This window comes from Callospermophilus lateralis, unplaced genomic scaffold, assembly GCF_048772815.1.
Source record: "Callospermophilus lateralis isolate mCalLat2 unplaced genomic scaffold, mCalLat2.hap1 Scaffold_296, whole genome shotgun sequence".
Taxonomy (NCBI): Eukaryota; Metazoa; Chordata; class Mammalia; order Rodentia; family Sciuridae; genus Callospermophilus; species Callospermophilus lateralis.
Genome location: NW_027513614.1, coordinates 980,870 through 1,005,066, shown reverse-complemented (window position 1 = coordinate 1,005,066; position 24,197 = coordinate 980,870). Strand labels below are relative to the sequence as shown.

Here is a 24,197-nt window from a genome sequence, read left to right as displayed (position 1 = left end):
TCATCTCATTCCACCATCTTTTCTATCCCTATGCCCTCTCGCCTGTCCTACCTCCCCTTTGCCCAATCAAAGTTCCTCCATTCTTTCCATGCCCCTTGCCACCCACCTCACCCCCATTATGGGTCAGCATCCACTTTCAGAGAGAACATACAGCTTTTGGTTTTTGGGATTGGCTTACTTCTCTTAGCCTGATATTCCCATTCACCGCAGATGCCATAATTTTTTTCTCTTTTAATGCTATAAGTAACATTTCATTTTGTATATGTACCACAGTTTCTTTATCCATTCATCTGTTGAAGGGTTGTTTCCACAAAACTATGGAATGCTTCACAAATGTGGGTGTCATCCTTGCTCAGGGACCATGGTAATTTTTTCTGTATTGTCCCAATTTTATTATATGTGCTGCCAAAGCAATCACACTCTGAGTTTTAACAAATGTAGATACCCATGTAAAAACTACCATAATCAAGATATAGAACAGTTTTTTCACTAGAAAAGGGGTTTCCTTGGGATCCTTCCCAGTGAGTTCCTTCACCACCTGTTCCAGGCAACCACTGATAACTTTTTTTTTTTAAACTATAGATTCATTTTTCCTACAGTACTATTTCATATATATGCCCCATAAGTGGACTCATATCTAGGCGTGCAATTGCCTCCTACGTTTAATGTATGTTTTTATCTTATGTGATACTGTCAAGCCATGCTAAAAAATGACCACAATCATTTTATACTTCCACCAGCAATTTAGGAGACTTCCACTTGACTTCATCTTCACTAGCACTTGGGCCATTTTAGTGGGTATGTCTTTGTGAGTTTATTTCCTGATAATTAATGATATTGGGTGAACTTTTTTTTTGAGATAGGGTCTCACTAACTTGCTTAGGTTCTTGATAAGTTGCCAGACTCAAACTTGGGATCCTCTTACCTCAACCTTCTGAGTTGCTGGGATTACAGACATGCGCCATCATGCCTGGATCAAATACTTCTTCATGAGCTTGTTGACCATACTGTTTTTGTATGTCAACTCTCTCTGGCTAGCTGGAATCCAGACTTCTCCCAACTCAGTGCCAACTGTGGGATTGGTTAGCTTATAGTTGTTCTTGGCCCTCGCAGGTACTGCTTAGAATGTAGCCCCAAACTGAAGACCACCTTTATGCAGATTTCTGGAACTCTTTTTCTTTGTGGCTCCCATCTTTCTGGTAGTTTTCTCTACATGTTTTTGGCTGCTTAATCTCCTGGAACTCTGGTCTCTTTCTCCTCAGTGAGACTGTTAGGTCCCATTTGGGTTCCCCTTCCCAAACTGATGTCTAGAGGGTGCCTCAAGATAGAATGCTCACCTATTTGTTCTCCTGCTCTTAGGGGTGACAGTTGCATGTCCCTTGTGGCTTTCTATCTGAAAAATAGCTCTTTAAAAATATATTTTGACTGGGCATGGTGGCACATGCCTTAATATCCTAGTGGCTCGGGAGGCTGAGAGAGGATCACGAGTTCAAAGCCAGCCTTAGCAAAAGTGAGGTTCTAAGTAACTCAGTGAGATCCTGTCTCTAAATAAAATACAAAATGGGGCTGAGACTGGGGATGTGGCCCAGTGATCAAATGCTCTTGAGTTCAATCCATGGTACAAAAAAAAATAAAATAATAATAATAATAATATATATTCCAACTTTCTGGTTGCTTTCAGTGGGAGAACAAGTCTCATATAAGTTACTATCTATTGATTTCTCCTTTTGTTGTAACTTTTTGCAATAATTGAAAAAAATATGTTTGTGGGACTTCTAGGATATATTGTAGTTTTGGTGAATAAATAACATCCCCCTGGTACAACAATTTAACCTGTTTTCTCTATTGCCTTTTTTTTTTTTTTTTTGGTGGTGCTGGGGATTGAACCTCGGGCTCCATGCATTCTAGGCAAGTGCTGAGCTAACAACCTCAGCCTCTCTCTGTTGCTTTATATTTTCTTGGAAATTGGTAGTCAGGTTTAGGTTCAATTCTGTTTCTTATGAAAACTTAATAGGAAATATTGCATTGACATATGCATGTCCTCTCCTTTGATGTTGACTACTAGTCAACAGTGACGTTGGCGAGATTTGCTAATATATTATAGGTTGCAAAATAGCAATGGTCTGAGTTGGTGGGATTTTTCTTTCTTCATTTAAAGGCTGGGATGCCTACACAAATAAAAATTTGATTATTCTTTTCTTTTTTTTTGGGGGGGGGGTACTGGGGATTAAACTCAGGGGCACTTGGCTAGTGAGCCATATCCCCAGCACTATTTTGTATTTTATTTATATACAGTGTTTCACTGAGTTGCTTAGCAATTCCCTTTTGCTGAGGCTGACTTTGAACTTGCTATCCTCCCTCCTCAGCCTCCCTAGCTACTGGGATTACAAGTGTGTGCCACGGCGCCTGGCTATGATTGATTATTCTTTACACAGATATTTGGTTTGTATAGTTAAGGCAGGAGATAAATATTTGATTCCTTTTCTTCATTTAAACACTTTTCAGAATAGTAAGGTATTCTTCTAGCTTATCAAATGATACCCAAAGGGGCTTGAAATCTTTTTATTGTTTCATTGTTTTTATTTGTTGCCATAAAATTAATTAGTTCTTTCATATATTTAAGTTTTTGTCTTAAATGAATTTTTTAAATTATAAAAACCAGGTTATCTAAGAGAAAAGAATGATCCAGAGGGATTCTAGCCAGGTGTTAGACAATGTGATGATATAGGGCCTGTTACAAACTGGAAATGTATGCTCAATGTAAAGTATTTAGATTCAGGCTGGGGTTGTGGTTCAGTGGTAGAGCGCTTGCCTAGCATGCATGAGGCACAGGGTTAGGGTTAGGGTTCGGGTTAGGTTTAGGGTTATGGTCAGGGTTAGGGTTAGGGTTAGGCGTTTGATCCTTAGCACCATATAAAAACAAAATAATGTGTCCACCTGAAACTAAAGATACATAAATAAATTTTTAAAAAATATTTAGATTCATTATACTTGAAAACACTGCAAGTGAACAAAAAATATGAGACTGCCAGTATCCTTTCTCTTGAAGAAGCTATTGGAAAATATTGAGGAGGTGGATTTCTGACGAGGAGGTTGGTTTAGAATTGCCATGATTCTTTGTGACTGTTTTGTTATAAATTTAAGGTTTTCCATTTCTTCTAATTTGTCTGTTTCAGCTGTTTACTACATTGCCTGATGAGTATCAACCTGGGCCTGATTTTTATGGACTACCATGGGAGCCTGTAGTTTTCACTGTTTTCTTTGGATTGGTATCCTTTGTCATTTTCTTTTGGAGAACTGTTCTTGTTGTGAGTAAATTAACTTACTTATACCTTAGCACATAAGCACAAGGATTATTTTATATAGTCACTGCCCCCCCTTTTTTTCCTTTTCAGTTGCTAAAACACAAATTAGTGGTTTAAGTCAAACTAACCTTATAAAATAATTTAGTGTGGGTGCATTTGGTAGAACTGGTAATTCTTACAGCCGTCCTGACCAGTAGTTTCATACGTATCAGAAGTCTTAAAAGTGGGATAAAAGATGGGATAGGTTAGATAAATATCCTTTTATGTAGCATATATGTCTAGTAATCTATATTAAAGAAATAACTATGCTTTAAAAATTTTGGTAATGTTTTTCAGTGGAACAGTGTATTAGATTGAAGACTTAGCACAACATAATTCATTTAGGGGTTATTGTATGTTCGCTTAATGGAATAGTAGGCAGATTTATCTATTTAAAAGCTTTGAGGTACAGAAAATGCTCACAATTAAATGTGAAGTGGAAAAAAAAGCAGAAACTAAGATTTAAATGTTGATGAACTGTATGTTAATATAAACACATATAAACAGGGGGAAATGCTACAAAGAAATACAGTAAAATGAGAAAAAGGAGATGAGATAATTTTTCCAGTCTTTTATATATATTTTTCCCAGATTTTATGATTTGATCATATGTTCAGAAAATACCTTTTTATTTGGAAGTATAGATTATGTGTTGTCCAAAAATCCATTAAATGTTTTGTTCATTAAGTCTTTTTTTTCTGAGCAGAATTAGTCTATCTCTGTGTAAGTATGTGTGTACATATATGTATAAGCGTATATATATAACCTTATACATACTTATGTTTGTACTGTAGGTCATTCTGTTTCATAGTTATTTAACATAATTGGAAGAAAATTATTTTAGGTAAATGGACTTTGCATATGAAAAGCCTAACAGTTAAAGAGGCCAAAAGCATTGGATACAAATCTTTTCAAATCTGGGTGTTCTTTTTCTGATTTCTTAATTATATCAGACATATCATTGTTAAGATAAGTTTCCTATCCTTGTACAATTGAGTGTAAAATCTCTTAAAAAGTATTCCCTTCTTAAATAGAAGAATCATTTGCCTGGATTCCTGTGAGGAATTTTCTAATCTCATTGAACTTTTTCTCAGCTAAAAGGAAAAAGGAAATAGAAGGATAAAGAGAAGGGAAAAACATGAAAACACTTTATATTTCTCTCTTGTTTCTTTCATTTCAAGAACCCCAGTACCTGTTTCTCCTTTCACTAGGTTATGTGAGATCTGGTTCCTAGCTGTTGCTCCTCAGTTTCAGCATTTGACTTTGGAGCTTTAGTCTCTTCCTTAGATGACTGCTTTTATGCTACTTTCCATTTTCCTCTGTTGTCATTTTGAGTAAAAGGTTAGCAAGGCTATGACATTAAAGAAATGCCATTTCTTTCTGTGTTGGAGTTTTCTGAATGCAATTTCCTATTACGAAGATTCCATGGATGATCCATGGACACATCTGAGTATCCCATCACCATTTATAACATTTGAAAGGACAAGTATATGCTAAGTTACAAAGAAATTTAGTGATGTTTTTAAAAATTTCTGCTTAGGTTTTATTATCAGGCAGTTTATTGCTGTCTTTAGGAAATGATTGTTTTTGTCCTTTCCAGAATATGTTAATTGTCATTTCTCTTGTTGCTTGTGCATTTTCTTCTAGTAGTCTTCCCTTTCAGATTTCTTGCTATATATTTAGTGGTTTGTAGAAATAAGATGATGTAGCCTCTTAGTTTCTAAATTCAGCCAATAGCCAAATTTAAATTGAAGTTCTAAGATGTTTTCTGGTGAGTGAAAGTGGCATATCTTAGTACAAAGATTATGCCTTTAATATTGTTTCCTCAGATTCCTTTTGAATAGTCATTGTTTCTAGACTTTATCCTGGTTATTTAGAATTCTCAAGCAAATGATTTTGAGTACACGCACACACACACACACACACACATACACACACACATCTTTACTGTGAAATAAGGTACATATTTTAGTGTTTTTATGTCAGAGCCTATTTATGAAATATCACTACCAATTAAATTTAAAATGCTTGTTAACCTTTATTTATTTTTAATCCTATAAATTTATTATTCTGAACAAGAATGTTATTAAATTCTCACTTGGTTATGATTCTGACTGTTGTTTTAGGAATGCTGTTTCTATTGAGCAGATGTTTGACATCAAATTTAATCTTTTTTCTCTCTTCTAGGTAAAAGATAGAGTATATCAAGGTAAATTTTTAGGTTTCTTAAACTTGTATTGTATTGGTGTTTGATGTGTGTTTTATGTATGTTAGAAGTAGATACAGTGACTTTTAATGTCTATTACTTTTTTACCTCCTGAAAATTTTACTATTCTTAGGTTGCTAGCATGGATAACTGAATAGATGATGATGGTTCCAACTCTGAGATAGGAGATAAAGAGGAGGAACAAATTGTGGATAGGGAGATGATAAGTTTTAATTTGGGGCAGATTAACTTTGAATATTGATGTAATGCAGATGTATTACATTTGAAGAGTATTTCTATACTAATGATTTAATCATGCATTAAGTAATTGAGTAGATAATTTAAAGAATGTTAATGTGAATCAGTATGCTTTCATTTCTGTTTTTCTTTGCAAAGAATTAAATGATTACATTTTCTGAAAAGAAAGTGTTTTGAGAAGGGAGGAATATCAAGCTACAACACTTTACTGTATTTCCCATCTGTGAAATAAGCTTAAATTGAAATATCATTTTGGATGGGAGGGGTACCTGGGATTGAACTCTGGGGCACTCTACTGAGCCACATCCCCAACCCCCTATATTTAGAGACCAAGTCTCACTTAGTTGCTTAGTGTCTCGCTCTTGCTGAGGCTGGCTTTGAACTTGGGATCCTTCTGGCTCAGCCTCCTGAGCCACTGGGATTACAGGTGTGCACCACCGCGCCCAGCAAAATATCATTGTTCTTATATTTTTCTTAAATTTTAATAATTTTATACTCTTATTGCTAATAAGCATAGATTGCTTTTTAAAAGCATAATAGTTATGCTAAGAAGTATTTCCTCATAGTACCATATAACATGTCTTTGCTTTTAGTAGATTGAGTAATTGAATTTCATTTAGTGATTATAATAATCTTGTGTATTTTCCCCTTTTAGTCACTGAACAGCAAATTGCCCAAAAGATAATCAATTTCATGAAAGACGATGAAGAACTGATACAGAAATTTTCAAAGTATGAACAGAAGGTATAATTATTTTTTTGTTTCTTTCTCCCTTGGTTCTAGCTTGAATCATTTCTACCTGTTTTAATTTAAAAATCGTATTTTAAAATTTTTATTTCATTATTTCCTACAAATCATTCATATTCTAAGCAGTCATATGTATTAAGTACTGCTTTCTTCTGGAAAGGGTCACTTGTCTGGAAGTAACTTGTATAGTAGCACTATAATTTGTGTATCTTAATTCTGAATGCTTTATTTACATAGATGAAGGAATCAAAGAAACAGATCCAAGAAACCATGAAACAAAATATGATTCTTTCTGATGAAGCAACTAAATATAAGGTAAAAATTCCTTCTTTTGGGGGAATTACATTCTAAACTCAAAAGTAAATGTAATGAGTGAGTAATCTTGACACCTTTTTTTCCCAGGATAAAATAAAGCTTCTTGAAAAAGCTAAAGAATTTCTGGATGAGAGAGCTAAAAGTCTTCATGTTATGTTAGAATCTGAAAGAGAACAGAATGCTAAGTATCATGACTTGGTAAGAGTTTTGCTGCTAAGTGTTGCTATAATTTGGCTTTTGAAATATTTTGTAAAATTGGTTAAGTTGAACTTAGTCCAGCTGTTAACTAAAGTAAGATTAGGAGTCAAGGAAGTTGAACCCACTTCTGTGCCCATTTTGTGGAACTTTTAAGTACTGATACAACGAATTATTTTTATGGGCCTAGGAAATATTTTTATTCTCAACCTTGGATAATTTTCATACTGCTTTGCTCTGCCCTTGGAAACATGCAGATCAACTAAAAAACTATTGTCCAATTGAACAGTATTTGTTTACTTTTTACTTGAAAGAGTAATGAATTAATCAATTTTCTGTACTTAAAAAAAATTTACTTACATATTTCATTTTCAATTTCTATAAGTTTCTGTAATTACATAAAAGTTGCAAAAGATAGTAGAGAGTGTGTTCTGAAATATCCTACCCCCAAGTAAGCTTGATCACCTAGCTGAGGTAGTATTTATCAGATTTCTCCACTGTAAAAATTCTTTCCAATCCTTTTCATATTATATTCTTTGGAAGTTACCATGCACAGCCCACAGTTAAAGTATGAAGAGTTACGAGCTCAGGATGCAGCTCATGGTAGAGCACTTGCCTAGCATGCATGAGGCCCAGGATTCAATCCCAGGCATTGCAAACAAAGATTGCGGAGTTATGTCCACTTCCTTAAGGAGCGAATATCTTTATAAATTTTTTGGAATTCTTCTGTATGTGAGATTATTCTATTCTCCCTTAAATTTTATCATTTTTTACTTCAGATAAGAAAATTTTAAAAATTATCTTGGGAAATTTTTTTCTCAATCACTAGAAAAAAAATTACTAATTTGAACTGGTTTATTTGAAACAGTAATTAATTAATTTTCTATGCTTTAAAACATTTTATTATTGCATTATGATTTTCTATACTTTGACCTTTTTTTCTGGTTATCTCATAAACAGTAAGGTTGTGGATGCCATGAAATATTTATGACTTCATTTTTCCTCATCTCTTTCAGTTCTTGATTTTTTGCTTAGTCCAAAGCTGGATCCCCTGCATTTACCTGAAATGTAATGGGATGGCTTGACAAATATTTTGTTGTGTTTATCTTTTTTAGTATATATATGTGTGTACACACACACACACATACACACATACACACACACACACACACACACACATATATCACTATTTCTACTGAGATCCTAATGCATATTTTGTGTTCTGTTTTCACCTGGCAGATAATGGAAAATAAGAAATCTATAGAGAAGCTTAAAGATGTCATTTCAGTGAATACTTCTGAATTTTCAGAGGTAAAGCTGCCAACTCTTGCTAATGGGATAGTTGGCATAATGGGATATTAATACTACATCTTAGTTTTGTTGCGGACCAAAAATTTGAAGTGTGCTAAAATGTGCAAAAAATGAGAACTATATGATGTCTGGCTTGGGAATGTATAACTTTGTTTTTTCTTTGGAATTAATTCACTAACTCTAGTGTTTTGCATTAGCTTCAAATTGTCTTTAATGAAGCTAAGCTTCGTGAAGAGAAGGTGAAGTTGGAATGCTGTCAGCTTCAGGAAAAAAATACCATGCTTACGAAGACGAAAGAGCAGGTAAAGAAAATTTGATGTCATGCATAATGTAAACTAGAGAAGGGAATATCATTATCTTGTATCTTTCTTGGATCTGTTTCTGAGGTAAGGAATATTCATGTAGGACCTTTTCTAGATATGCAAAGTTTAAACATGCTCCCTAAATTGAGTGCATATATATGTTCTCCATCTGTTTTGGATTTTTGGATTATTGCTTTTCTTATCAAATGTCAATCAGTTATTAACTTGCATAGCCTCAATGAAACTTTTTAAATGAGAAAATTAAGTATTTTATGATCCTCTTTTGAGTAGTTACTGATTCACTGGCCAAGGGAAGATTACATGATAAGGAATCTAAATTTAGGAGACAGTCATATGTGCCCAGCCATTCCTGCTGGAGGTAAATTATTTGAATTGGCAGCAGTTTTCTTGGGAATGCAATAAACAGGGTCAACTTCCTGAGAGCTCTGATGTTCTTCCTGCAGCTGTGAGAGTTGGGGCCACTCGGCCCTCTTCCTTAACCAAGGTCTCAACCCCCTCGATTGAGGCAGGCCACCGAGGAGTATGGTTCTCTATTTCTTTGTCTAAGTCTTGTAGTCCTGATGTATCCAGTGCAGAAACCCCTCCCTAACCCACAGGAATTCATGTGTTTTGACTTTTCAGTTGCAGCAAGAAGTCAAAGACTGGAGTACATCACATGCTGAACTCAGTGAACAAATCAAATCATTTGAGAAGTCCCAGAAAGATTTACTTGTAGCTCTTAATCACAAAGATAATACTATTAATGTAAGTTTATACTCCAAATACATGTTTCATCTCATGAATTCTCCTGAAATCTTCTGAATTAAAATCGGGAGTCTTCCAACCTTTTGCTTCTTTTCTAGGCTTTGACTAATTATATCACACAGTTGAATCGGTTACAATGTGAATCTGAATCTGAGGATCAAAATAGAGAAGATGAGTCAGATGAATTAACCAACGGAGAGGTAGCAGGTAAGATCAGTCTCAGGGAGGTTGAATCCTTTTTTTGCTTTCCTGTCTTTAATTAAGTATTTATACAGATGCCACTTTTCAGCTGGCTGATTTTCTTCTTAAGCTTCAGGGTTGTAGACACATATCACTGGATCTATAGATATGTCTGTTGCATTGGCAGAGGTGGGTTGCTGGGGTATAATGTAGCAATAGGCATGTGAAGAACACTGACTTTTTCTATCCCATTGAAAACTAGTAAGTACACTGAAGCTATAATAGTCACATCCTATACAATACTTAGAGTATTGAACATTGTACAGTAAGAGAAATTTGTTTCTTAACTTATGCAGATGATAGTTGATTTTGATAATCATCATCTCTATGGCTCTATGGTTTTAAGGTCCACAGTCAGTCTTAAGTGTCCGGAGGTAGTTGGATCCATAAACTAAGGCTGTGAGAACAGAGGCTAGAGACTATCAGAAAGCTAGAGAGAGGGAGTGTAACAGTGTTTACTGATGAGGAAAATATTTCCAGATGTTTTCTCCCAAGTTGGATATTGCTTACATAGCAAGTATTTCAAACCACACCTGGTAGTAGATTCAGGGAGAAAATAGAGGATTGAATCTTTCTAAATAAGACACTTACTTGCCCAGGTGAAGATAGATCTGAGAGAGAAGAAAGCTTTTATCTTACAAGAATAGCATAGATAACATTTTAGTTGTGCAAACTAGAAATTCACCTTTTTTTGTTTTGTTTTTAAGACAGACACAGTACTTTTATTTATTTTTATGCTGAGGATCAAACTCGGTGCCTCACACATACTAGGTGAGCACTCTACCACTGAGCCACAACCCCCGCCTGAAATTCACCTCTCTCTCTTTTTTTTTTTTAAATCTAAGCTTGCAATTCTCTTAAAAGTCATTAGTCTAATCAGTTTAGTTATTTAATTGATTTTTTTTTCTTCTGGTGTTTGAACACAATCATTATTTAGTTTGGGGAAGTTAGGAGAATATAGAGTTAAAAGTAAGGAAAGAAAAAGCTAAAGTCTTTTGTTTTTTAGGTGATCGGAATGAGAAGATCAAAGATCAAATTAAGCAGATGATGGATGTCTCTCGGGTATAGTTCTTTGTAAGAGTCCCATAGTGCCTGTGAATTCTTCCTGTGCCTCACTTTTGAGAATACCTCTCTTTTCTGCAATTTTTAGACACAAACTACAATATCAGTAGTTGAAGAGGATCTAAAACTTTTACAACCTAAGCTAAGAGCCTCGATGTCCACAAAATGTAATCTAGAAGGTGGGTTCTTCTTGAGAAGAAATTGCCATGTTGGAAAGACTTAAAATTTTATTGGAAAGATAAAGAATGGCTTCTTGCTTTCATGCTTCTTACTTTTCTTGGCACTACTCCCTCAAACATGTTCTTAAGTCCTTGTACACATATAGAGATAAGCTGTTTTATCCTTTACAGACCAAATAAAGAAATTAGAAGAAGGTGACTGCAATTCACTACAGTCTTCTAAAGTTGGACTGGAAGAGGAATGCAAAACTCTAAGGCAGAAAGTGGAGATTTTAAATGAACTCTACCAGAAAGATGAGATGGCAATACAAAAGTAAGATTTTCATTGTTTGTTATTGTTATCACTGTGTAAACTAATAGATAATTTTATCTTTTCTTAAGATTATTTACAATTTCTTCTAGTTGTAATAAGTAGAGATTTGTCTTTTTTCCTTTGTGTTTTGTTTCCTGTAAGTTGCATTTTTCTTTCCATCGTCAGTCTTAAGAGTCCTGAGGTAGTTGGAAACATAAACTAATGCTGTGAGGACATCGTAATCAATTGTCAAATTCATATGAAGGCAGGAAGTGGTAAAATGGTATTAACAGTCACTGATGTGGAAATACCTCTCAAAGTTCTAGACCCTTTCTATGATCCCCCTATTTATTTTAATTACCTTTCATTGTGATCAGTTATGTAATTCTAATGTTTTGAACTTGTATCTCTAACTCTGGACCTTTAAAAATACTGAGTGATTTTGGAATGACATGTTTTAGTAGAATAAAAACTTCAAAAAGGAATAATATTTACTTATTGATGGTACAAGTTTTGTACTTGAATATCTCAGATGTTCACACAAAATTGAACTGTGGCAAGGACCTTAGGAGTTATGATTACAGAAGTACCTTTGTAGTATGTATTTATATATTAATCTTCTCAGTGTGGAGCTAGTTATTTTTGAAAGTTCATTTGAAGTTTTTAATCCACAAAATACTTGAATTCTCTAAAAATAGGTTGTGTCAGATTTTATTTGTTTGCACCTGATTTTACTCTTTGGCATCTATCTATCTATCTATATCTATATCTATCTATCTATATCTATCTATCTATATATATATATATATATATATATATATATATATATATATATATATATATATATATATATATATATATATATCTTGTAAAGCAAAGACAGACCTTCTTACAGACCTAACTATTTTTAGGTATTTTGACTTCTGCTGCCTAATTAATGCATTAAATATTGAAACCTTTCCATTAACTTTTCTAAAATTCTGTGATCTCCAAGCGACCTTTTTAGAATCTCAAATTTTTGTTCAGGCCAGTTCTAAATTCTTGGCCTGTTTCAAAGAAACATTTCTCATTTTATCACTTTTTTTTTAAAAGAACACTTGTTTTCTCTGTCCCTACTAGTAATCTGAATGACCTAAATGGCAATTAATTTTCTTTGTAATGCAATTAAATTGTAGCACTATTTTTCTCAACTCCTCCAAAATTCATTCAGTCATCATCTGTGGTTTGTACTCTTTTTACTCATCCTCAGGTACTATGTTAGTTCATGCCTCTGTCATCTTTTCTGTTTCTAACCTAGATCATCTGTCTTCATTCTCCATTTTTTATATTTGTATATAGCTTATTTTAAATTCTTAGTAGTTTTCTCTATAGCCGCTTGAGTGGACTTTCTAAAATATAAGTCTGTCCATGTCAATATGTGCCTGTGGTTTATGAAGAATGTGCTTTCTATTTGATGACCTGTTCTTTTTTTCTTCCTTGTATCTTTCTAATAGTTTAAATATTTTTAATTATTTTCCTCATCCCCTGTATAAGCTCGATGTAATCATAAATTATAATGGAATTATAATTATATAATTATAATTTTATTCATCTTCTCATAATTTAAAGGCCATGGTATATATTCTGGATTTAATAAAAACCTGACATAGATTAATAGGTTTATTATTTTTTTATGGGCTTTAAGTAGCTCCTGAATCAGATAACTGTTGTGGCATTGTATGTTAGTACTTCATATACTGTTAACTTCACAAGACATTCATTCAATTTATACACATATTTAAAGTTTCTGTAGTTCTGCATTCTACACTGTTGGTTTCTTATTTGAAATTACTTTCATTCTATTTGAACATTGTCCTTTAATGATAGATTTGATTACTGTATCAAAGGTAGTACAAGGATAAACAGAATAGTATTTTATTCACTAAATATTGCTACCTTTATAATCTGTATTAGGTTATTATGACATGAACTTCATGATTAGAGTTAAAACCAGTTTCCATTTTTAAAGGATCTTTCTTTTGGCTACTGAATTTTGACTGTTACTTAGTTTTAGCAATTTAAAAATATCCAATTAATTACCATCTGTTTTAAATTTTTTCTTTAAGGAGTCCATTATCATTGTTGTTTGGTCTTATCCCTCCCCTAGTTTCTGTAGTCCTTTCTCTGTTTTTTTAACAGTTGTATTGGGAAGTGCCTAGGTGTAGTTTTCCCCACCCCACCCACTTTTCCTTTTGCAGTTATGTTGCTTGGGACCATTAAACACTTCTTGAATTTTCGAGTCTTTTTCTAAATGTTGATTTTACCTCATTCTCTCTTCTGATTATAATAATGCATATTAGAATTTGATTTCTCCTGCCTCCTACATTCTTGGTTTACTTCTTCTGGATATTTTCTTCTGACCTGTGTTAAAAGCGCTAGGATTTATTTTACTTCCCAAATCTGCTGCTAAAATCATTCATTGAGTTTAGGATTTTAAAAAATTCAGGGTTTAAAATATTATTTTAGTTGTAGATGGACACAATATTTTATTTTTTATAGGATTTTTTTAAGAGAGAGAGAAAGAGAATTTTAATATTTATTTTTTAGTTTTTGGCAGACACAACATCTTTGTTTGTATGGGGTGCTGAGGATTGAATCCAGGCTGCACGCATGCCAGGCAAGCACGCTACCGCTTGAGCCACATCCCCAGCCCGACACAATATTTTATTTATTTTATGTGGTGTTGAGGACTGATCCCATTGCCCCACACATGTGGGGCCCGTGCTTCACCACTGAGCCACAACCCCAGTCCTATTTCAGTACTACAGCTCAAACCCAGGACCTTGAGCCATGTGCTCTACTATTGAGCTACCTCCCCAGACTCCTTGCTCTTTCTCATAAGGGACTAGGGTCTTACTGCTTTCCAAGCTATCTTTAATCTCATAATTCTGCCTCTGCCTCCTGAGTATCTTCGACTGTAGGTAGGTCACCACACCCAACTATTTCTTGGTTTTATAGTTTCTAATCCTTTGACAAAATTCATAATCTTTTTTTTCCTCTTTTGTGGTGCTGGGGTTTGAACCCAGAGCCTTGTGCATGCAAGGCAGCACTCTACCAACTAAACTATATTCCCAGCCCTGAAATTCATAATCTTGACTTTACTTTTTGACTATATAAAGCACAGTGATTTTAAAACATGTGTGGATAACCCCATTAGCTGGTTTCCTTTTCTGTGGGATTTTTTCTCACAGAATTTTGTCTTATGGAGTGCCTGGTCAGTTTTGATTGGCCAACATTGTTGTCATAATTATAGATGAGACGAAGTTATCTTCTTATAGAAAAGTGTTGAGGTTACTTTAGTAAGATTGCCACTTTAAACTTAGCAATTAAGATAATTCAAAAATGACTTGTCTTTTCAATGTTTCAGTATTGTTCCTTTTGGATTTTTTGCCTGTTCATCACTTAAGTGTGCAGTACTTTCTAATCTAAACTCAAAGGCTAGGGTTTTTATTAAGGGTCCCTTTATTGGTAGCCTCTTTTTTCCTCTAAGCCCAGGAATTTAATGAAGGCTTGGTTCAGACTCATATCTTTGTGTTATCTTCAATAGGAGAAAAGTACCTTAAAGTGCCAGCCTAACTTGTAATTCTGAGATTCCTTTTTTTAATGGATCTTGGCCACATACATATATCTTCACTGACTTTTTAGCTTGGATCCCTTCAAACACAATTTTATATTCTTATAAAGATGTTTGGATTGTTCTTAGTGCTCTCAGACTAACTCTTTGATAATTGGAAACAAAATTCTCTCTTTTCTTCAAGATTAAGTTTTCTCCATATTCCTTCTTAAGCCAGTGGGGAAAATTATTATATTCATTTAGGCATCATTTATACCTGAAACAGTGAGCTCTTTTATTCTTTAGCATCTTACAAGGTAACTAGTATATTATAGCCACTCATAAAATACTTGCTGAAGAATTAAATGAGAAGCTATATAAGAATATATAATCCCCTTTTTCTGTTTCGTATCAGTAATCCTTTTTTACTGTAGTTCTTCTGATTTATGGAAAATTAAGTTTCAAGTTAATTATCTTTTGAATTGGAACTATGGCTAAAGTAGTACAAGGATAGCAGAAAATAGTATTTTTTAAATCATTAAATGTGGCTACCTTTGTGTCAGTAGATGAACATCTTGAGTTTCATGATCAGAGTTAAAACTTGTCAGTAGATAATACTCTGATAGTGGGTAAGTTTGGCTTCTTTTTCTGGTTGATAGACATTATCAAAACTCAGATTTGTCTTTTTGCTTAATTTACAATTCTTTTGAAATAGATATCTAAAGTGTGAAAAATGTTCTGTGGTTAATTGCATAGCTAAAAGACATATTCTAGAAGATTTTTTCTTTGACTGACTATATCTTTATTATGGTACCAGTCTTGGATTGAGAAAAGAGTTCCTCCATGACAAAGATATACTTAGTGTCCTACCCATGGCAGAAACGAGAAAAGAATTATCCCCTGCTTTATCCTAATATGTTTAATTATGTTAGGTTGATCAGTCCTGATCTTCCACATTGAAGTAAAGTGAGTTTTTATCATCTTACACACAGGAGACTTGCCCTTGGGGCACATGTTGTTTTCACATTTATTTTATTTACTGGTAAGTAGAGAATTAAGAGGAGAAGTTAGAAAATGTATGTGATTTGCCAGAGTTTGATTTATGAAATTGCAGGTTTGAATTCCCATTTTATGTGCCTAAGCATTTTATAGAATTGTGGGAAGTGATATTAACAGAGGGAAACTTTTGATTTGATAACTGGCTTTATTTTAGGAAACTGAGTCAAGAAGAATGTGAGAGACTAGAAAAAGAGCAGCAGCTGTCAGCTGCAGATGAAAAGGTGGTTTCCGCTGTACAGGAAGTTAAAAATTACAAGTGAGTTCAGTTTCTAAAGGAGGGTGTCAATGTCTAATGAATTAGTGTTAGCTTTCTTTTTAATCTTTTTTTTTTTTACATTATGGAGATAGAAGAAAATAGCATGGAAGTATAAATAACGAGAGGATATGAACACATTCAATTCACACAGGAGAAAAAATAAATTTCAACTTAACAAATGAAAAATGTTAACAAAAATTTACTTGTACCCAATGGGCAAGACCATAGGGAACTTGGTCAATGCAAACAGTTCTGGGGGTTTTGTATGTTGTAGTAATTCTTTAAGAAATCAGTTTGCTGTGTGTTATATCAAGACCCACAAAAGTGTGGCATTTGATAGACCTTGGAAATCTTCTATGGATATAATTTGAAAAAAAGAAAAAAAGTTTTAAGGAGGAAGATATTTCTAGCAGAATTACTTGAGAACACACTGATGAACAGTTAAGTTATAATTATAAATTATAATTTATCAATTCAGAATCTCTAGCAATTAAATGATAAAGAAGTTATTAGTATTAGGTTTTTATTTTATTTATTTATTTATTTATTTTTGGTGCTTTACTACTAAGCTACACCCTTAGACCTTTTTTTTTTTACTTTGAGACAGGTTCTCAGTTGCATAGGTTCCCACTTAATTGCTGAGACTGACCGCGAACTTGTGATCCTCCTGCCTCAGCTTCCCAATCATTGGGATTACTCGCATGTGGCATTGCACCTGGCCTGTAGTATTAGTTTTGATCACACTGGATTCATATAACTATTGAAATGTTTTTCTTATGTATGATAAAAGTCTTTAAAAGTATAGCTGATGGAATAAAGGGAAAATGGTCAGAATGTTTCAAATTTTATTCAATTGTTGTAATTCTTAGGCGGAGAATTGAAGAGTTGGAAGAAGAATTACAGAAAACTGAGCGCTCATTTAAAAACCAGGTAGTAATTAATACTGTCCTGTAGTTGCAGAATTCTTTGATATCTAATACAGACAATTATAGGCTATTATAATGAGTCCCTAAAAACATTTTTTTAATGTCTTGTCTTTTTCAGATTGCTACGCATGAGAAGAAAGCTCATGATAATTGGGTAAGATTTTTTCCCCCTTTTCTTTATTTTTTGCATAGCCTACCGCAACTGAATTTGAATATTTTCTCTTTAATAGCTCAAAGCTCGTTCTGCAGAAAGAGCTATAGCTGAAGAGAAAAGGGAAGCTGCTAATTTGAGACAGAAGTATGTGATTTTTGTGTCTTACTGTATGTTTTATAGTATTTTAAGGTTATGCTAGATATTATCTATGATTGCTGTTTCATAATTCAGCCCATTCTTTCTCAATATTCAAGACTACTGGAAATGACCCAAAAGATGGCAATGCGGCAAGATGAACCTGTGATTGTAAAACTAATGCCGGGGAGACCAAATTTACAAAATCCTCCTCGGAGAGGTAGGGGGCCCTTTGTAAAAGGAGCTATTTTATTTCTTGGTGCAGAATGTATGTAAATTACTTTTTATTTCTGTGCGTAAAGGTTATGAAATAATCTGAATTATTTGCTAAAGCGGGAGGTGTCGGGGTTGGTGTCAGGGAGAAGGCTGCCTTAAAGTAGTAACACGGCATTGTTGTCTTTAGGTCCACTGAGCCATAATGGCTCTTTTGGTCCATCCCCCGTGAGTGGTGGAGAATGTTCCCCTCCACTGACAGCAGAGCCAGCTGGGAGACCTCCTTCTGCTACTCTTAATCAAAGAGATATGCCTAGAAATGGATTTGGTGAGCATTCACATGTTGATTTATAGTAAACTGCTTCAAGGTTTTGTTTTATTTTCCCTTTTGAATATTCTAATGAAAACATAGAATTTGGGCCTGTACAATATATAGAAGATAATTTCTTACTTTATCTTAGTGAATGATTTCTGTAAAATCTGTTCTAGAATAGAAAACATTTTTTTTTTTCTGGAGGTCCCTGTATTGTTTTTTTCTTTTAAATTTTACACTGTGAAGTGTAAACCTTTATCTTTAAATTAAATCTCTATGGTGTTCCTTTCCCAAATATTATAAAAGTAGCCTTAAACTTTATGTAGCATACATATTTCCAATATGAAATACTGAGTCTTATTTCCAATTCTAAATAGGACTGTAGTCTTGGTAAGATTGGAAGTCAGGTTATACAGACTAAAGAAAAGCCAACCTACACATACTTCAAGTCTATAGCTAAAAGTTTAGGACCAGTACGTATTAATTTGCTGTTCTATCAACCCAAGGCAGTTCTTTATTTTACTTAAGTCTCTTCATAAATTGTGATTTACGTATTGGGCAACCCATTTTTTAAAAAAAATATTTTTAATTGTAGATGGTGTGGTGCTGAGAATCAAACCCAGTGCCTCACACATGCTAGGCAAACACTCTACAACTGAGCTACGACCCCAACCCCTGGGCAATCCATTTTTAATGTTGCTTTCTAGTTATTGTTGAACCCTGACCTGTCCACCAGTGCTTTATTTCTTCTGAAAAATACATACAAGGGCTCTGATCTTTCTTTCCCAAGGGTCAATGGATGGACCTTTACCTCGTACTCAATGGTCTTCTGAGGCATCTGGGAAACCCGTTGCCTCTGGTAAAGAGACCAAGTAATTTCAAAGAATCTGTAATTGTGGATGCAGGATTTTTATTCTTTTCATGTTAGAATAAGTCTGAATCCATTCTTTGATCTCTAACAGACCCAGGATGTGTTCCAGCTCACATGAACAGCAGCTCCAAAAGTTCTTTTCCAGCTAAGGTGACGGATGAGGGCAAGGTAAGTTCTGTAGTTACTGTGAATCACGTGGTCGTGCAGGAACATGTAGCTTTCCTACAGTACTTGCTCTTTGCTTTATCCTTCTTTGTGTTCTATTTGTACTATCCCATTTGGTTTTCAAAAAGCAAACTGTTCCCCAAGAACCTGAGACCCCCTCAGTTTCTACCATTACTTCTTTGACTGAGCATCCAGTTGGAGTAAGTACTTAGAGGTTGAGAACTGAATTGGGTTTTATTCTGTGCATTTCTGGGAAGGATATTCAGAGCATGACACTGATCTTGTTTGCTTTAAACTGCATGCAATATTGAGCTTACTTTTCTCCTTAACTTGGAAATATGGTTTAAGTGTGTACAACTATAATGAACTACAGAATGTGAAAAGTTATCACTCTAACTTTATATGGTGTTTTGTGTTGAATGTTCTAAGGCAGAGTAAATTCATTATAAATTATATAATTCATCATTTTTATTTTTGATTGGAAGAATGCTATTTAAGAATTCCTCCATTTGAGCAAACCCTATTTTGAGTGATTTGAATTAGATTGGTATCAGATTTTCTGAAAGTGAAATACTGTTTCTGTGCAACAGTGATAATCTGAAATGACCTCTTGAGCCAGTCCCAAGCAATGGTCTCATTTGTTCACATAAGTGTATTCTCTTGTAACTGTGTTGTTATTATATCTGGTAGGTCTTCTGCAGCTCTATAATAAAATAAATTTTTAATTGTTTAGTTTCAAACCCACTACTCATAGGAAATGATAAATAAATATCTCAAATGGTGTACAGTAAATGAAAGTAAATATTAAAGCCTTGTCTTCCTAATTTGTGTATATAGCATTGTGTTGGAAAATACTTCTCAAGTTCCAGTGTATACATATTCCAGGAATATACATCTCTGGAGCAATCTAAGGGCAGCTTAGATAAGACCCCCAAACCCCTTTGTAGTAGAATATTTAAAAGAGAGCAAAGACCCATTGTTAGAGAGGAGTAGAGGTGGGAAAAGCATGGCTTGGAGGCAAACCTGGGATTGAGACCCTTTAATATGCAGTGTGGCCTTCAACAATTATGATAATCCATTTGCTTTTGTTCCTTCTTATTTAAAACAAGACAGTCTACTTAAAGATCTCAGAGGTTGAATAATATATGAAAGACTTACTGAAGATACTCTGAATAGTAGCTATTATTACATGGGTAGAAAATAGATTTTTCATTTTATTCTGTTCATTCTTAATATGGAAGTAATGAGCTATTGTGATGAAAGGGAAGTGATGGGGAGGGGGGGACTCCCTTTGAAATAGGTTGTAGTGAATACAGCATGACATACTGGTCAGAAATCACCTCTGTTAATAACCTCTGCCAGTCCTCTTGCCTTTCCCTTTCCTGTGCAGATACAATCAGTAACAAACTGCTCCCTCTTGTGGAATCCTTCTAACTTCTGTAAGCTGTCAGTGGGAATACACAGGAGGGGTGGGTAGAGTTTTGCTGCACTGATGGTGTTCTGTGGACAGGTGCCTGTTTTGGGTTTTAGCTTTTATTGCTGTTGGTACTTTGTCTTAATACATAGGAATTTTAACACTTTTAACTGCTTTCAAATCTTAAATTGCAGGTTAATATGGCTATGAAAGGGCCCCCTCCTTTCTCAGGGGTACCCTTCATGGGCCCCCCTATGGGACCCCCAATGGGACGGCCTCTACCACCTCCCTTTTGGTATGGACCGCCATTTCAGCTTGGTGGGCCTTTTGGGCCTCGGCCAATTCCGCCACCATTTGGTATGATGATCTGAACAGTAGTGATTGACTTATAAATCACATTCATCTTTCATTTCTATTGCTTGCTAAAACAGTTGGTTGCTATCTCAGGTCTTAACAATGAAAGGATACAGCTGAGTACATTTTAACTTTTCCTCCAGTTTTCTGGGACATATGGGACACTACATAATCTTATACTGAGATAGGCAATAGCTATCTCATAGACAAGGATAAGGGGCTATATTGAGAAAAGCCAGAAATATTACTTCTGCAGATGTTTGTTGAAAATATGTTGATATGCACTGCAATAGATGGAAAGGTGGATGAGACACATGACATAACTTAAAATTTTGTCACAGATATGAAAATCCTATAGCATAAAGTTTGTAATCACCCATAATGGAAGCATAAGCAGTAGGTTATAGAATATAGAAAAGGAAAAGTCAAACCCTCCTTACCTTGAGAAAAGTCAGAGGGAAGTGTTAAAGAGGAGGATTTAACAGTGACCTAATAAATGTTGCTGATTTAATTAGGTGGCTGTGGAAGGCCTTTTCCAGGAGGGCATGCACCTTGATTCTGATGGCATGTGTAAAGTCCATGCTGAAATGCTTCATGAATTTTTAATGGATACAGTAATAAATAGTGGGATTTCCTTTTATCAAAATTTCTTTGATGTAGTAAAGTTCTTATTTCATAATCTATCATCTTGTCATGGTAATATAGTACTTCCAAATATAAATGGAGCTCTTGTGAGATAGAAATAATTCTGCAATTATATAGTAGGGAAAGAAAAAAGATAAGCCTGGAGCTAGGTATAGCCATGGTTAAATCCTTAATATGTTGCTTCATGGCTGGTTGGCCAGGCTATAACCTAAACTTGTTCCATTTCAGTTTGCCTCATCTGCAAGTCAGGATGTTCACCAGTTGATGTTCTAGGCTTGGGAGAAATTAAAGACTATATTAACATACTTGAAATCACCCAAGTTCAGAAATTTCTGGGTATTTACATAACTTCCTTTTTATTTTCCAGGTCCTGGTATGCGTCCACCAATAGGCTTCAGAGAATATGCACCAGGTGTTCCACCTGGACAATGGGATTTGCCTTTTGACTCTCGTGATTTTTTTCCAGGACCTGCACCATTTAGACCTTTAGGCTCATTTGGCCCAAGAGAATACTTCATTCCTGGTGCCCCATTACCACCTCCAACTCATGGTCCCCAAGACTATGGGCCACCACCTGCTGCAAAAGAATTAATGTCTTCAGGCTTTAAAGATGAACCTCCACCTACACCCAGTTCTCAGAGTAGTGAGGGCTGTTCACAGGCCTTAAAACAGGGCCCATAAAATTAACCTCTGACACTTAGTCAGAAAGTGGACTATGAACTATTCATTGTGTTGAAGGATTATTGGCTTCAAAATATAAAAGTTTATTTTAAATGGTGTATGTTTTTAGAATGAAGCTGCCTTGGCACAGTATACATTTGGAGCCAAAATATTTTCCCCCTAAATATCCCCCACTTAAACTAGAGTATCCTTCCAACTTTAAAATGTTCAATAAGGAATACCTTTGTTTTAGTTAATGTAGCATATACAATTGCTAAATGATTTAGAATGTCATAATTATGGACATTTCCTGTGGAAATGCTTTAAGAACATGTTATTTCCATTATCCTATTTTTAGTGTATTCCAGTTGATAACAGAGAAATGGTGTTTTATAAGCTTGATTTTTCTCTTTAAATATCTGGTCGCAGAGACTGTTATGCTAAAAATGTTTACTCAAAGATCATAAACTTCATTTTCCTTCTTGCTGAAGTTCTTTGTTTCAATAGTTCATAAAAAATTGTTTATTAATATTTCCCAAGTGTCTGTTGATTCATTGGATCATCATGAGACTTTGTGCCATTGGGGAAGCATGTAAACTCACTCTCAGAACTGAAGATGGTGACTTGACAGCATATTTCCTGTTGCTCACTGTTAAGGAGGCTGGACCTTGGTCAACTGTGGACTTATACTTGTGAGAAGTCTTGTGGCTCTATTTTTGTAGCACATTCATGTACTTTTTTCTAACCACTGTCCATGTGAGAATGGTTTTCTGAGAATGAGTTTACATTAGTAGCAAGAGTTGTTTGACCTGAAGTTCTACTGCTTTTGCCATTATTGCATTATAACAGTAAAATATAGGGTGGTATGTAATGTCTATAAAAAATAAGGAAATTTCTTTTAAAAAATGTACACACACACTCTTCTCTTTCCCATACCTTGCAACTGATTTTCAAGAAATATGATAAAAAAATTAGAAAAGTATAATCCTCTGAGAAAGAATGAATGAAACTCTAAGGCTTATAATGTCTTTAATCAGCAACTATGGGCTGAATTAAATTCTTTTTTTTTTTTTACAGATACTCAAATATATTTTATTTAAAAATCAATTAAAGCAAGTCCTGAATCGGTAACTACTGTCTTTAAAACAATGTTTCTAAGAACTAGCTCTCCAGAGCTGTAATTTTAATTACAGCAATTTTAACAGTACATTTTAAGAGGTTTAAGATTTAAATAAAATTATAAAAGCCTGGTACTTTTGTTTACTGCTAGACCATATTCTTCCATTCTTTAAAGTTCTAGAAAGTAATAGGATTGTTGAAACCTAGAACATATCATTGTTCTTTTTATGTCCCCTAAGTATTCTCAAAATAGGGGCAAAAGCTTCAGTGTGAAACAAAATCTCTGTGAAACAAAATCTCTAAACTACTGAAGATGACTCAAATCAAAAAGAATTTGAGTCCGTTAGAAGAATTCAATCTACATAGCCTCCATTTGATATCAGAAGCAGCAGCTGTGTGTAAGAGGAAAACCATATAATAGCTTATGCCATTTTTAACCATGTAAAATAAAATTTAAGTCACAAACACCAATTTTGAATGTATCTTTCAACCTCTACAGGACACAAGGCAATGCTGAAGTTACTATAACTTCTAATTTTAAAATAGATTTTAAATAAAGGTGATGTCAGCTAGGAAGATAGATTTTCAAGGAAAGGCAGATTTATTTTTTTATTCAAAGCAACAGTAGTTTTCCCTCTAAGCCTTTTTTGTATTTATTCTATTAGTAAGCTATAACGTGTTCTACGTAGTTTATCTGAGCAGTTCTGAACCCACCCATAGGTGACTCTCCTTACATCCATCTGATTGTACCACTTCTGTAGCAAAGCCCAAGGTAGCTGCCCATATACCGGTTGTGAGAGAATACTGTCCCTTGATTCAATTAAACTTTTGTATCTCAAAAGTTTTAGAAGTCCTCTCCAGCAAATTGTGTTTGAGTATAGTTACTAAAATCATTTCATTTGTGAAGCAGTAGTGTTTCAACCTGAAAGTATTACTGCTATAGTTGTAATTACTGTCCAGTGACTCATCCCCTCCCACACTAGAAAGTAAATTTAAACAACTAATTTGTGAGATACAGATTGTTTTGTGTTAATTGCTTCAAGATAAAACCACCTTTTTTGGCAGGGGAGGTTTGGTCATTCAGGTCTGAATTAAAGCTAAGCTG

At 34.5% G+C, this 24,197-nt stretch overlaps 1 protein-coding gene and 1 non-coding gene across 2 annotated transcripts in view; one reads left to right on the top strand and one right to left on the bottom strand.

Moving 5' to 3' along the window:
• Window positions 1–21,994, top strand: part of LOC143387975 (transport and Golgi organization protein 1 homolog) — a 39,391-nt gene extending 17,397 nt beyond the window's left edge. Inside the window, exons 7-28 of the mRNA XM_076842036.2 lie at window positions 3,177–3,308; window positions 5,532–5,553; window positions 6,464–6,552; window positions 6,793–6,870; window positions 6,958–7,068; window positions 8,305–8,376; window positions 8,574–8,678; window positions 9,321–9,443; window positions 9,542–9,650; window positions 10,690–10,745; window positions 10,834–10,924; window positions 11,096–11,237; window positions 16,022–16,123; window positions 16,993–17,053; window positions 17,168–17,203; window positions 17,280–17,347; window positions 17,458–17,558; window positions 17,742–17,879; window positions 18,655–18,723; window positions 18,827–18,903; window positions 20,509–20,671; window positions 21,681–21,994. Of these exons, the coding sequence (XP_076698151.2) occupies window positions 3,177–3,308; window positions 5,532–5,553; window positions 6,464–6,552; window positions 6,793–6,870; window positions 6,958–7,068; window positions 8,305–8,376; window positions 8,574–8,678; window positions 9,321–9,443; window positions 9,542–9,650; window positions 10,690–10,745; window positions 10,834–10,924; window positions 11,096–11,237; window positions 16,022–16,123; window positions 16,993–17,053; window positions 17,168–17,203; window positions 17,280–17,347; window positions 17,458–17,558; window positions 17,742–17,879; window positions 18,655–18,723; window positions 18,827–18,903; window positions 20,509–20,671; window positions 21,681–21,994 (2,259 nt within the window). The remainder of the gene's footprint in view (window positions 1–3,176; window positions 3,309–5,531; window positions 5,554–6,463; window positions 6,553–6,792; window positions 6,871–6,957; window positions 7,069–8,304; window positions 8,377–8,573; window positions 8,679–9,320; window positions 9,444–9,541; window positions 9,651–10,689; window positions 10,746–10,833; window positions 10,925–11,095; window positions 11,238–16,021; window positions 16,124–16,992; window positions 17,054–17,167; window positions 17,204–17,279; window positions 17,348–17,457; window positions 17,559–17,741; window positions 17,880–18,654; window positions 18,724–18,826; window positions 18,904–20,508; window positions 20,672–21,680) is intronic.
• On the bottom strand, window positions 312–418 carry LOC143387984 (U6 spliceosomal RNA). The gene has a single exon (XR_013089932.1). It is a non-coding gene; the product is annotated as a U6 spliceosomal RNA (small nuclear RNA).
• Window positions 21,995–24,197: the final 2,203 nt, after the last annotated feature.